At 54.3% G+C, this 12277-nt stretch overlaps 1 protein-coding gene across 1 annotated transcript; it reads right to left on the bottom strand.

The window, feature by feature from the left end:
- Positions 1 to 2457: 2457 nt before the first annotated feature.
- Positions 2458 to 11703, bottom strand: SLC22A13 (solute carrier family 22 member 13). The gene is made up of 10 exons (XM_081071959.1): positions 11280 to 11703; positions 7103 to 7206; positions 6749 to 6903; positions 6382 to 6550; positions 6090 to 6210; positions 5907 to 6001; positions 5461 to 5675; positions 5171 to 5279; positions 4408 to 4623; positions 2458 to 4173 (listed from the first exon to the last, which is right to left on the bottom strand). The coding sequence occupies exons 1-10, from the start codon at positions 11655 to 11657 to the stop codon at positions 4083 to 4085; spliced, it is 1653 nt and encodes a 550-aa protein (XP_080928085.1). The 5' UTR covers positions 11658 to 11703; the 3' UTR covers positions 2458 to 4082.
- Positions 11704 to 12277: the final 574 nt, after the last annotated feature.

Below are 12277 nucleotides of genomic sequence, written 5' to 3'. Positions count from 1 at the left end.
GTTGGGTCCAACTGAAGGATGAAAGGATTGAAGCGCAGGGTGCTGGTAACAGAGAGAAATGAGTTCTACCTATCTCCCAAAAGAAGTGAAAGTGATGGCTTCCATCCTCCAATCTGAGCGGAGGGCACAGGTGGGCAGGCAGTAACAAGGTCAGCAGACCACAGGGACCAATGAGGCTAAGGATGGTATTGTGGACAGAATGTTTGCGTCCACCCCAGACCCCCATTTCTGTGTGGAAGCCCTGGCCCCCAATGTAATGATATTTGGATATGGGCCTTTGGGAGGTCGTCTGGGTTCAATGCAGTCACGAGGGTGGGCAGTCATGATGGAATTAGTGGCTTTGGAAGGAGAGGAAGATCTCTCTCCGTCCACTTGCATGCACCAAGGAAAAGCCATGTGAGGGCACAGCGAGGAGGTGGCTGTCTGCAAGCCAAGAAGGGGACCCTCAGGAGAACGCGACCCTGCCAGCAGCCTGAGCTTGGACTTCCAGCCTCCAGAGCTGTGAGAAAATGAATTTCTGTTACAAGCCACCCAGTCTATGGTACTTTGTTATTGCAGCGTAGGCAGACTCAGGCAGATTCAGTGAGGGAGCAAACAAGCCCGAAGGCTGGGACGCTGTGCTCAGAGTGGGGTGTCTGAATTAGAGATTTCTTCATTTATTCACTCATACGTCAGACAGTTTTGAGATTTTGGAGGTGGAGATGAATTTTCCCAAGCTAGAGGCAGCAACTGGAGTGGGAGGGACAACCATGAATCAGGCAGCTTTAGATGAATGACGCTGCATGAGATGGAGGGCCGGAGGTGGGAGCAAGAAGAGCTGTTTCTACAAGAGGAGGTTCCTCCAGGTGGGAAGGGCCGAAGTGGGCGAGCGGTCGCCATGGGGAGTAGTGAGGCTGTCGCCCCAGCTCCCTGGCTGTGAGAGGATACGTGACCAGAGAAAGAGGCGGGAGATGGAGTACCCTTCTAGAGGGCGGAGGATACGGGGGCTTCTGCTGGATTTGGAGCAGCAGATCCAGAAACAGGTTTGAGACCATGGGTAGAAGTGGGAAGGTTTGGGGCCAGGTCAGTGGGGGGTGTCAAAGCAGAAGTGGGAAGTGTGGGGGTGCCTTTGACTTTCGATTCAATAGTGAACACAAGATGCACAGGACACTCATCAGTCTCCGGGGTCTCTCTGAGGAGGGAGGGCATGGGTGCTAGCTGCCAGGGGCTTCCCCTGGGCAGAGCTAAAAGAAACCAAGATGCTAAGCTGCTGGGCACAGGCCCAGGGAGCAACCAGTCACAGGGGCTTCACCTCCTAATTTGCTCTCAAACCCAGCTTCCCCCAGTGCCATTGGCATCGACCCATTTCATCACTGAATGCTGTGAGGATCAACTGAGGTCGGGAATGTTGGCAATACATTTCATTGTCATACTGACGCTCTGCCTGGCTTCTCTGCTTCTACTTTTGCCCTCTTCCAACACATTTGTCATATAAAGGATAATTATTAAAATGCAAATCTTACTGAACAGCAATGAGAAAAGAAAATCAGTAGCTTTCAGTACCCTCAGAACCAAGTTCAAAATTAAGGACTTGGCCTTGCAAGCCCCACCTAGGTCTGGTTCCTCAAACACCCAGAAATCCTTGCAGCTGCAGCCCCTGCTCATTGTTAGTCTTCACTCGTAAAGGGCATCTGTATCCCCTCCTGCCGGCAGTTCTCTCCCAGAACATCCAACCTCAAGGGGGCCTGCCAGTCCGGGCACACGGGGTCAGCGGCCTTGTTTAACACCACGGTGTCCTCTGTTCCTCAGCCATGGTATCATTTCGAGTGAGCGAGCAAGTGAGGCACAGCTTAGTGGCGTATGAGTCAGGGCCACGCTCAGGACTCAGCCCTGCCCCGTGCCTGGCAGTGATCTGGGATGGCAGATGGCCCTCCTTTCTTATCTAATTGGACCCTGAGGGCAGATTGCTGGAGCCCTTTGCCTTTCACACCCAGCCAGGACACCTGAGATTAGAATCCTTAAGGATCAGTGTAAAGGGAACTACAAAGTAATCCACTGGAAAATGGGAAGCCTGGAACCCAGAGTCGGAGGGCTCCTGTCCCCAAGGCCCGAGAGGTGAGTCCGGTACTAGCCCCCACAAAGCTAACCATCACATGAGTAATGGGCCCACCACTAGCATGTCCCCCGAATCTGGGCTCTTCTGTGCTCACCAACACCCTAGGGAGAACAGCCACTGCCCAGCCCAAGCTGGCCACTGCGCCTCCGTAGAGTCCAGATCAGGCCTGCATATCTTGTCCTCTGAGGTCCCGGGGTCTCGGTTGCTCACCTCCCATCGGCAACTGCTAAAAGACGAACATTGTCCAGAACAAGTCACAGGGCGCTTTGTCATTCATACATACATACACACACATACATACATCTTTCTCCCTCCCAATGGCTCACAATCCCTAAAGAAATAAAAGTCTCTAAAGACCTGCCCAGAGGCAATAGGTGAATCTTCACATTTATGCTTGTGTCAAGAAAGGATCCGTTTAAGTGTCTGTCCAGGAATAAAGATCGTTCTGCCTCAAAAGGCTGCAAGTGTCCACATATCAGAGGAGGAAACTGCCTTCGAAACAGCCGTCTCCTAATTCCGAGTCAGGTTTTTCACCCCCTTGGCAGTTTCAGCCTGGGTGCCCCATAATGCCAAGAAAGACTTCTGAGTGTCCCCCAGGGGAGAGTTAGACGTGGGACTCCATGACTGGGTATGCAGCAGGAAGTTAAATAGAACTTTTGCCTGTCACGTCCACGCTGAGAACTGTGCATAACAAATATCCGTGTAATCGAAAGAGAGGAGCTGGACACTTCCATGCTAGATCGACAAAGAGAAAACTGGTCCAGCACCTACCTCCACCTCCACGCTCCCACAGAGGAGCTGAGTGTGAGGCACGGAGGCCTGAGGAACCCTTTTTTGAACCCTTGTGCCAGTGAGGAGAGATGGAACCTTACTGTCTGGAGAGAGGTCAGCCAGAGATGCGTTTGAAGGCAGGGCAAAGGAAGGCGTAGTGGCCAACCAAGCTCTTTTCCCTTTCTTCGTGGCACAAGGATGTACGGTGTTCTTGTGGGCCAATCAGCTGCTGGGGAAGGTAGCCTGGCCTGAGGGACCCCACCTGAGGGGGGGGGGTCTTCTATGGTAAGGTATGCGAGCAGTAAGAGAGACGACGGGACGCGGGGAGCAATGTTGGGTTTCAAGGTCAGTGGTGAGGATATGGCTCATATTAAGGAACAATCAAAGGTCCTGAGAGGATCTGGAAAGCCATGGATATGCCCCGAGGGAAAGCCGACTTTCTGATGCCCGCTGGAGTGCACTGACTGATGATTAGCCAGCACAACCTGGAAAGAACCACAACCAGTGGCAGCTAAGTCAAGACTGCTGTGCTTTCCCCTCGCCCTGCTCGGGCCCTGCAGGAGCCAGAAGCAGCAGACTGTGAAAGGGAGGTGGGGGGCACAGAGAGAAACAGAACCCACCCCCGATCTTTCCCTACCGCTGGTGCCTGAGCCACACAGGTTAGCCCTGAGCTGAGTGTGGGGCAAGGGGATAGAGGGTCTTTGAGGAGAAAGCAAGACTGAAGCTTTGATTTCCACTGGACATGGTCTTCTCTCAGTGGATGAAATGTGCTGAGGCCCCCACGTTAGCCAGAGGGCCTGGTCTAGCCAGTAGAAGGAACCACCACTTTCTCTTCACCCATGGCCTTTTCATCCACCTGCGTGGACAGACTCCACAATCCACATTTTTTCTTTTCTTCCTCCCCACTCTTGGAAAGGCCCTCTCTAAGTGTTCTGCTCTGGCCTTGACTATGCTTTGAGGACAGGGGACCCCAGATTGAAGGCCTCAGGGGATGCCCCACCAGACTACAGGAAAATAAGCCAAAGACCCACCCAAGACCCTAACCCAGAAGAGGGTGTTAGAGGTGGGGATCTGGGGACAAGAAAGACGATGAAAGGACGGAGGCCCTGTCCCAGGCCTCTGGGAGTGGGCTCAGCAATGGGTGCTGGTGCTCAGCCATGTCCATCAGCAAAGCTGGTCTTGCCTTCAGGTCTCAGCCGTGTACAGGGGAATAGAATCAGAAGTACGTGCTGCTCACAAAGGCCAGCCCTGGGCCAGTTCCTCCTGCGGCCTCTGTTTCCTTTTCTGAGGGCGCTGACTTCAGAGACCTAGAGAGAGCAGAAGGCCTTTACTGGCCGACCAGGAAATGGTCCTGTGGCCGTGTTCCTCCCCAACCCTACCCAAAGCAGGGGGCATCGAACCCAAAGCTAGTCAAGTATCTGTGGTTCCTGAGGCCCCCCGAATGTTGGTCTCTACGCAACAATGAACGGATGATGAGGGAGAGGGTTGGGCTTCTAGGATAGGGGCCAGGTCCTGGGCTTCAGCGAAAGCAAGCAGCTCACTGTGGGTGGGGCCCCTGCTCCAGGTCCGCGATGGTGTCCTTCAGGGTCTGGCCACGTGTCTCTGGCAGCAGTGCACAGAGTAAGCCTGCCCCAATGGGGAGGCTGCCGTAGATGACCATAGGGAGGGCTGCATGGTACTCGCCCAGCAGGATCACGAGTGGCGTGATGATGCCCGCAATCCTTGACGTGATGCCCACGAGCCCCATGCCCGTCTGCCTAGGGGAAGACCAGTACAAACTGAGCCGACCCAACCTCAAATCCGGGCCACAGCGCCACCTCAGCACACCTCCCTGGGAGAGCCCAGACCCCTCATTCTGGCTCCCACAGGCTTGCAGGGCCTCCAGGCTCACCTAGCCTTCCTCCTGCACATTGAACTACCTGTTGTCCATCTGTGCCCCGCTTCTCCCACCTCCAGACCTCTCTGTCTGCCTGCTACATGCCTGCTCACCTATCCAGTCTCAGGTCAAAGGCTGCACCTCTTGCCACCCGCTACCCCCACCTGCTGTTGCTTCTGGGCCATTCGTTCTTAGACTTACTCCATATCCCAGTCCTGACAAGGCCAGGGCATGGCCTACCTCTCTATGGGTCCTCCACCAGCCTGGGGACAACGTGGGGGATTGAACTAGCTTTCAGGTTGTCCCGGACCGCACCCAGCACTGCTGTCCCAGAGCCAGCCTCACAAGCTATTTGTGAGAGGGCGGTGAGGACAGCAGAAGGATGGTGTCAGGAGCAGAGGTGCATGAGCTGCACCAGCAGCCCTTACCGGATGACGGTGGGGAAGAGCTCAGCAGAGTACACGTAGGAGATGGTAAACCCAGCGGCTGTGGCAAACTTCCCCACCACGGCCAGCACAGTGACCACCACGGGCAGATCTGGGGAGGCATGCCGGTCAGCCCCACGGAGGGCAGATGGCTCCGTCACCCAGGCCCTGCCCCCTGCCCGGCCCAACCCAGCTCCTCACTCCTGTACCCGCACCCCGGAAAGAAAAGCAATGGGCCTCTGGCCACAGGGGAATGGGGGTGGGCGGGGGCGGGGGAGAGCCAGCCTTGGCACCTGCCGGGATGAAGATGATGGTGATACACATGAGGCCACCCAGAACCAGAGTCCCCAGCTGGCTCCACCTGCGGCCAAACCACTGCATCATGAAGATGCTGGAGTAGCGCGCGGGCACCTCAACTGCGCCGAAGATGAGCTGTGTCAGGTAGATGTCCAGGCCGAAGTCCCCTACTTGGAGGCTCAGGCCGAAGTACCCCAGGCTGTCCACAAACCTACAACACGTCCAAGAGTCCCTGTCACTGCTGGATGATGAGACACCATGACGTTCAGAAAGAGAAAGACGGCCTGACTGGCCAGAAGTCAAAGCAGAAAACAGTAGCACCACCAGGGAGAGACCCAGTCACTCCCACACAGCCCATCCCAGCCAGAGAGCCACCATCCCACATGCCACTGACACACACCAGGGAAGTGGCAGCCCTTGGCTCGGGCCCCAGGGCACTCACCAGACGAAGAAGAGAATCAGGGTCACCTTCCGGAGCTGGGGGTGTCTGAACAGATCCAGGGCATTCCCTGAGGGGCCTGTCTTCTCTGGGACCAGCTGGGAGGAAGACACAGAGTGAGGGGACAGCAGAAAGGTCTGTATGTGAGAGATCTGGGGCAGGGCAGGTCCGGCCTGCTGGAAGTACCTGGCTCAGGAGCTCCGGGGAGAGTTTCCGCTTGTTGACCGAGGCCGCCTTCTGGAGCACTTGTTTAGCCTCCTCAACCCGCCCCCGGGTCAGGAGCCACCGTGCCGATTCTGGCAGAGCCCTATAGGTCAGGATAACTATGAGCTTGGGGTACCGTTTCAGTACACACTGAACCCCACAGCCTTTGCAGTCTGTCTCCCTGACACGCCTGAGTGAAGGTAAGTGCTGCATGCCAAACCCACCGCGGCCCAGCTAACCAAGGGTAGCTGGCTCCCAGGAACTCTCTCCTCACCAGAAGTAGAAGAACAGCAGCAAGACAGGTGCAGTGCCAGCAATCTGGAAGAGCCTCCAGTTGCGGACACCATAGGCAAGGCCTGCAAGCGCCATCTGCCCGAGCGAGAAGGTGCACTGGGCCAGGACCACAGCCTGAGTTCTCCACGAGGGCCCCACCCACTCTGTAACTGTAACAGAGAGGCTGAGGCTGGGCCAGACCCTGCCCGCTCTCTCCGCCAGGGTTGGGGCCTCCGTCCCAGCTCAGGAAGAGCAGGTGTGACCACTGCGGGTGCAGGTGCCTGAGGCCCCCACAGGCAGTCTGGGGCATGTGACCAGACTCCAAGGACTCACCGTGTGGCCAACGGCTTCAGGGCCCACATACTCACGGAGAGTGACATTGCTGAAGGTGTATCCAGCAACGGCAGTAGCCACAGCAAAGCGCAGGACCATGTAGAGCTCGAAGCTGGGCATAAAGGCTGTGGCCAGACCGAAGAGCGCGAAGAACAGCAGCTGCACCAGGATAGTGGCCTTGCGGCCAATCCTGGGGGAAGAAGCGGGCAGGGCCAGGCAGACGCTCTGAGGGGAAGAAGCCAGGGAGACCCAGCCCTATCCTTCCCCACGCTCTCTGTGAGGGGGGACACGTGGCCCCACCCAGGGAGCCCCATTTGAGAGAGACCAGTGACCCTGTGCCAGGAGTCTAAGAGCATGCTGGGTAAGGGATGAAAGGCTCAGGTTCTTACCAGTCACAGAGGGGTCCAAAGATGACGGCACCCATGAGGAGCCCAGCCATGTATACTGACTGCGAGGTCGCCTTCAGGTGCTTCTGATCGCAAACCAGGTTGAACTGAGGCAGACAGAGGCAGATGTTGAGAGTAGGGGCAGCTGAGGGTAAGTCCTTTAACATTTAGCCCACCCACTCTAAACTTCTCAGGGAGATGCCCACAGTTCCCAAACTGTGTGCCAAGGCACCCCAGGGAACCAGAGTGATCTCACGGGGTACACACTCGCAGGTGTACACACACGGTGGGGGTGGGGGCAAAGCACTTGGAGACACACTGAGAGAACGTGACAGACTGGGAAACCACGGGGAGAACGTGTGTCCACATAACTGTACACGTCTGCTGCATGTGCACACATGTAAGTACATGTGACTCACCCCTACCCGCCCCGTTGTGTTCTGTGCCCCAGCCAGTTCTGTGACCCCTGCACACAGCTCAGCTCCATACACAAATGCACGTGTTGAAACGTGACACGTACGAGCTTCTCCAGAGCTCCTGGAGATAGCTTCACAATGATGACGAATGCCTTTTGAGTGCTTACTCTGTGTTGGGTACTATACCTAATGCCTTATGTGCATTATCTCATATAATTCTGACATCAATCCTTGACTTATCATTCTATTCCCCTAAGGAAGGAGAGGTTAAGTAGTGAATCCTAGGTCCCACAACTGGATGTCAGGAGCGTTCAGACATCTCTACTGCCCCAGACAAGGACTGAAACTGAGTGAAACCTAAGAAAATGTTTGCTGAATGAATGAATGAAGGAATGAATGTACTAATACCTAGTCAACCGGCCAATCATTATCAGTTAAGTAACCTTTAGTAACAAATTAATCAATCTAGATAATACCATTGTGCTCACACTTCTGTTCTCAAGGACAACTGTTAATTTTTAAGAACTTTGAATATGTGCCAAGCAATTAATACCCCGCGGGAATGAAGCAGGGCAGGACAGGGGACTTCAACTTGCTCCACCTAATTCTATCCTGTTCGGCTTTTGTTTAGCAGCCACAGATTGCCTTTGTGGTTAGACGTATAAATAATAATGAATAAAAGCTGGCTGCTGTCAGGGTCTGGAGCCAGAATTGAGTGACTCTGTGGACCTTTGAACCTGTTAGCTGATCTGTTGGTGTCTTGGTTTCCCATGTGTAAAATGGGGATAGAATATAAATACTACATAGTATCACCCAACAGGATTAAAGGAATCAATGTATGTAACATGCTCAGCGCAGTGGCAGCCACACAGGAAGCTCTTAGTAAATGTTAGTTCAGCTGAGGGTGCACTGGCCGCTGTGCTCATGAAACTCACAGCTGGTGACAACAGTTGTCTCAGACACGAAGGGCTGTAGTGACCTGCAGGCATGGTGCCAAGCCATGGGATTCTTCCAATGCTGGCATCCCCGCTCAGTGGCCACCATTCACTACCTTCCTGTAGTTTATATGCCCCTTATCTCATTAAGTGGCCATTGTCACCCCATGAAGGTTTACCATTTCCATTGTGCAGGAGCAGAGACTGTGGCTTAGAGAGGTGCCAACATGTCACTAAGCTCGTGTGGTGGCATTATGTTGCAGGTGGAACAAACATGAAGAGGGCTCCTGCTTGGGACACCCGTCAGCAACCACCCCGGCCCTAACGCCCCCAGTGGATGGTTCTGTCTGGGGCCTGCCACAGTGGTCCACAGACTTCTGCCCCCGTTTCATGGAGCACACCTATCACACCTCCCTTCCCTGTTCCAAAACCTTCAGTGGCTCTCTTTGGTCTCTAGGAGAAAGCCCAAATTCCTCAGCAGTGTATCTAAGACCCTTTAAGAGTTGACACTTGCTTATTTCCCAGCCTCTTTTGTATGCCAGCATTCCTCAGACATACCAGGCATTTTCTCCAGACGCTAGACCTGGTTATTCTCTGCTTCCCCTTCCCTCCCATCCCTGCCCCTTCTGTGGTCCCAGGTCAGTATACACAGTTGTAGCTACTCATCGACAGTCTATTTTCCTCCTCATTCAGAGATTCATGTTTTCTTTCACCAAGGATGGGCATCTGCAAAAAGTGGGATGCGTAGGATGAAAAGGAGAAATGAACTTTGTCCTTTGAGAGCACACAGTCTATGAGGAAACGTGCACCTTTCTTCTCAAATTAGGACTGTTTGTATTTCCGTTTGAATAGGAAGCTGCTGGCTATAACTAGGAAACGGGATGTCAGCTCAGAGAGGGTCCTCTGAATCAGTGTGGCACAGCCCCTCCTCATAGATGAGAAACAGAGGTAGACGATCTCCCACCAAGGTACCTCTACGCTGGAACCCAACTTGCGGTCTCAAAGTGCCCAAACTTGCTATTCCCTTGGGAGTCACGGTCCTTGGCAGGGTAAGCGTGTGTAGGAGCATGTCAGGGAAAGGCACGAAGTCCAAGGACCAACACAGTCTAGGATGATGACTGAGGGTTGAGGGGGAGGTCCGGTGAGAACATCCCATTCAGTTCCCACAGGCTGTCCATCCCTATTCCAGACACACCAAGTTCTCGCTGCTCCCGAGACACATCACTGCTTCCTGCTGCCAGGCGTTTCTTGCGCTGTTCTCTGTCTGCAAAGGCCTTCCCCTCTTCTCTATCAAATTTTTTCTGGTACCTTGGTGTAGGAGGAAGCAAATTCTAGCCTCGGAGCCCACCCAGTCCTGTTTCCACCTACAAGGAGCACAGATTGTCCCCTGACCATCAGAGGTCCTTGGAGAAAGGGAACAAGGTGCCTCCTTCCTCTGACTCTTCCCTGCACAGTTAATCCTTAGGGGGCTTCGGTTGAATAAAATTCTGTGACTAGTGCAGCACAGGCTGTAAACACGGGCTAGAGTGGGCTCCGAGCCAGCCGGAAGTTTGCCTGCCTTTAAGGAGGCTGCTGTTCGGCCAGGTGGACAGAGAGTGCATAGCACGTGCAGTGGTAGGTACTCCCACAGCATCTGAGGACTGGTGAAGGCCGCCACCTACTATGGAGGTGATGCTGGGGAGGTAAGCCCGAGGCCAGTGAGCATCAGACGGAGCTCGGGTGGGCTACATCCATAGGCTGGAGAGCTCCATGCTCCCCTTTCCCCTGGCGGGGTAGAAGGAGGTGGAGGGTCAGGAGGAAGATTGGCAGGAAACATCCTCGGACTGCCAGGGTCCTGAGGGCAGGCTTGTAGTCACATACTAAAAAGTGAACGTTTACCTTTGGTTAAAACATTGCCCTCTGGGAGCCTCCAAGAACGAAAGACGTTTTTACCCATAGCGGGGAAAATGAATGTTTAATGTCTGGACTCCAGATTGCCCTCTCCACGAAGGCTCAGGATCTGCCACCATATAGGTGGGAGCTGTACAGAACCTCCCATCAACACCCTCCACTCAGGTGTCTGGGCTATGTGTGCTCTCTCCCGCTCCTCCAAGGAGCTGGGCAGCAGGAGCCTGTGGGGGAGTCCCAGCTCCATGGTCAACCCGTGGTGTTGGCCTGGCCAAGCCTTCTCCCCACTCGGAGCCTCACCTCGCCATCTGGGATGCAACAGAGGGCCTCCATGCTTTCCCAGGGCTCTTCCCACTCTGAGGTGGCTGGAGAGGGAGTAGGGGGCTGGGTCCCTCCAAGAGAATGAATTTATTCGCAAGAGCAAATGCTCAGTTATCTACAGGATAGATTTCCAGAGGCAGGCAGGCGGAGACGGAGAGAGAAGCTGAAAGGGAGGAAGCCTGAGTCAAGCCAGCAGGAAGGCAGACAAACGGACAGGGGAAGGGACAGCATAAGAGAGTGAGAAAGACACAGGAAGAGAGGTAAGCGGGCAGACATGCAGAGGCAACTGAAAGACGAAAGCAAATGGACAGACAGATGGGAACATGGGAGAGAGAGAAAGGCATAAAGATAGGAAAATAGGAGCGGGCAGAAAAAAGGCAGGCAACTGGGCAGAGAAGCAGGAGGAAAGACAGAAGGACAGGCCAACGTGAATGGATGCATGGACAGACAGTGCAGAGAGAAAATGGACGGAGATGTAGAGGCAGAGGACAAAGAGTAAAACAGGCATATCAATGTTATTCATTCAGGAACGGGGAGATACAGGGGCAACACCAGTGACCGAGGGCAGAGGAGGTGACAGACCCGAAACAGAGGGCCCAGACCGACACACGGGCAGCCTACCTCATTCATTAGGGATGGCTGCCTGTCTTCAGGATAGTCCCAGCCCATCTCGCAAGCCTGTGTCTCATTGAAGCGGTGGCTGAGGATGTCCTCCAGGCTGGCACCGTCAGGGGGCGGCCGGAACATGAGGCAGGGCTCAGGCTTGCCTGCGGCATCCAAAGGCACGCTTAGGGACAGCTGCTCAGCAGCACTCAGGTTCCAAGTGTGGTTCTTGACCCAGTCCACGGAGCAGTGATGGGTCTCATCCAGGACCATGAAGACCTGGGCAAACATGTAGAAGGCAGTCAGGAAGTTGGGGACACTCAGTAGTATCATCAGCTGTATCTGGAAGCGACCAAAGTCGCCTATTTCAGCCAGGACCTCAGAAAATTGAGCCATGTCTACTGGTCACCACGTCCTCGGCCCTGGGCCACCCAACAGCTCTGCACCTTGATCCTGGGTTGCTTGCTCTTGTGGGCCGTGATGATAGCCGCAGTAATTAATGTTTAATCCCACTTTGCTTAGCTCCACCTTCAACACCTCAGCCACCTGAGGAGGACAGAATATGATGAACACATAGTCCACTCTGGATTGCAGACTCCGAGCACACTTTATTGGCTGTGGGATAGATACAGGTGTCACGAGCAGAACAAGAGGGACTTCTCAGGCTCAGCACACAGGAACGGGCTTTAGCTTATTATACAGCACACCCTCCTACCCCCACAAACTGCAACATCCCACACAACTCACATCCAGCTCAAACCCCTCTCAATACAGAACAAATTCTGACAATAGTTACAATACTCAGGGGACACACAGATCCCTTCTAGGGTCCAGCCCACAGTAGGCTGTGGAGGATAAGTCAGGAGAGCATCAAGGACAGCCTGCGTATTTGTTAACTTCGTCAGTAGCCCAATCTGACAGTGACTTCTTGACATTGAACGTCTTCTCTTTCTCCTGTGGGTCTCTGGCACCTGGTAGTGTGCAATACCTACGAAGTCAATTTCAGGGCAGCACGA

The sequence above is a fragment of the Rhinolophus hipposideros genome (assembly GCF_964194185.1).
Source record: "Rhinolophus hipposideros genome assembly, chromosome: 14".
NCBI lineage: Eukaryota > Metazoa > Chordata > Mammalia > Chiroptera > Rhinolophidae > Rhinolophus > Rhinolophus hipposideros.
This window is presented reverse-complemented; position numbering and strand designations above follow the sequence as displayed.

Excerpts from the sequence above, each read along its gene's own strand:
- SLC22A13 (XM_081071959.1), bottom strand. The coding sequence starts at position 11,657 with ATGGCTCAATTTTCTGAGGTCCTGGCTGAAATAGGCGACTTTGGTCGC. Across the intron at positions 5,280-5,460 it reads CATCATCTTCATCCCGGCAG|ATCTGCCCGTGGTGGTCACT; the intron begins GTGCCAAGGCTG and ends ATGCCTCCCCAG. Across the intron at positions 4,174-4,407 it reads GAGCAGGGGCCCCACCCACA|GTCTCTGAAGTCAGCGCCCT; the intron begins GTGAGCTGCTTG and ends TGCTCTCTCTAG.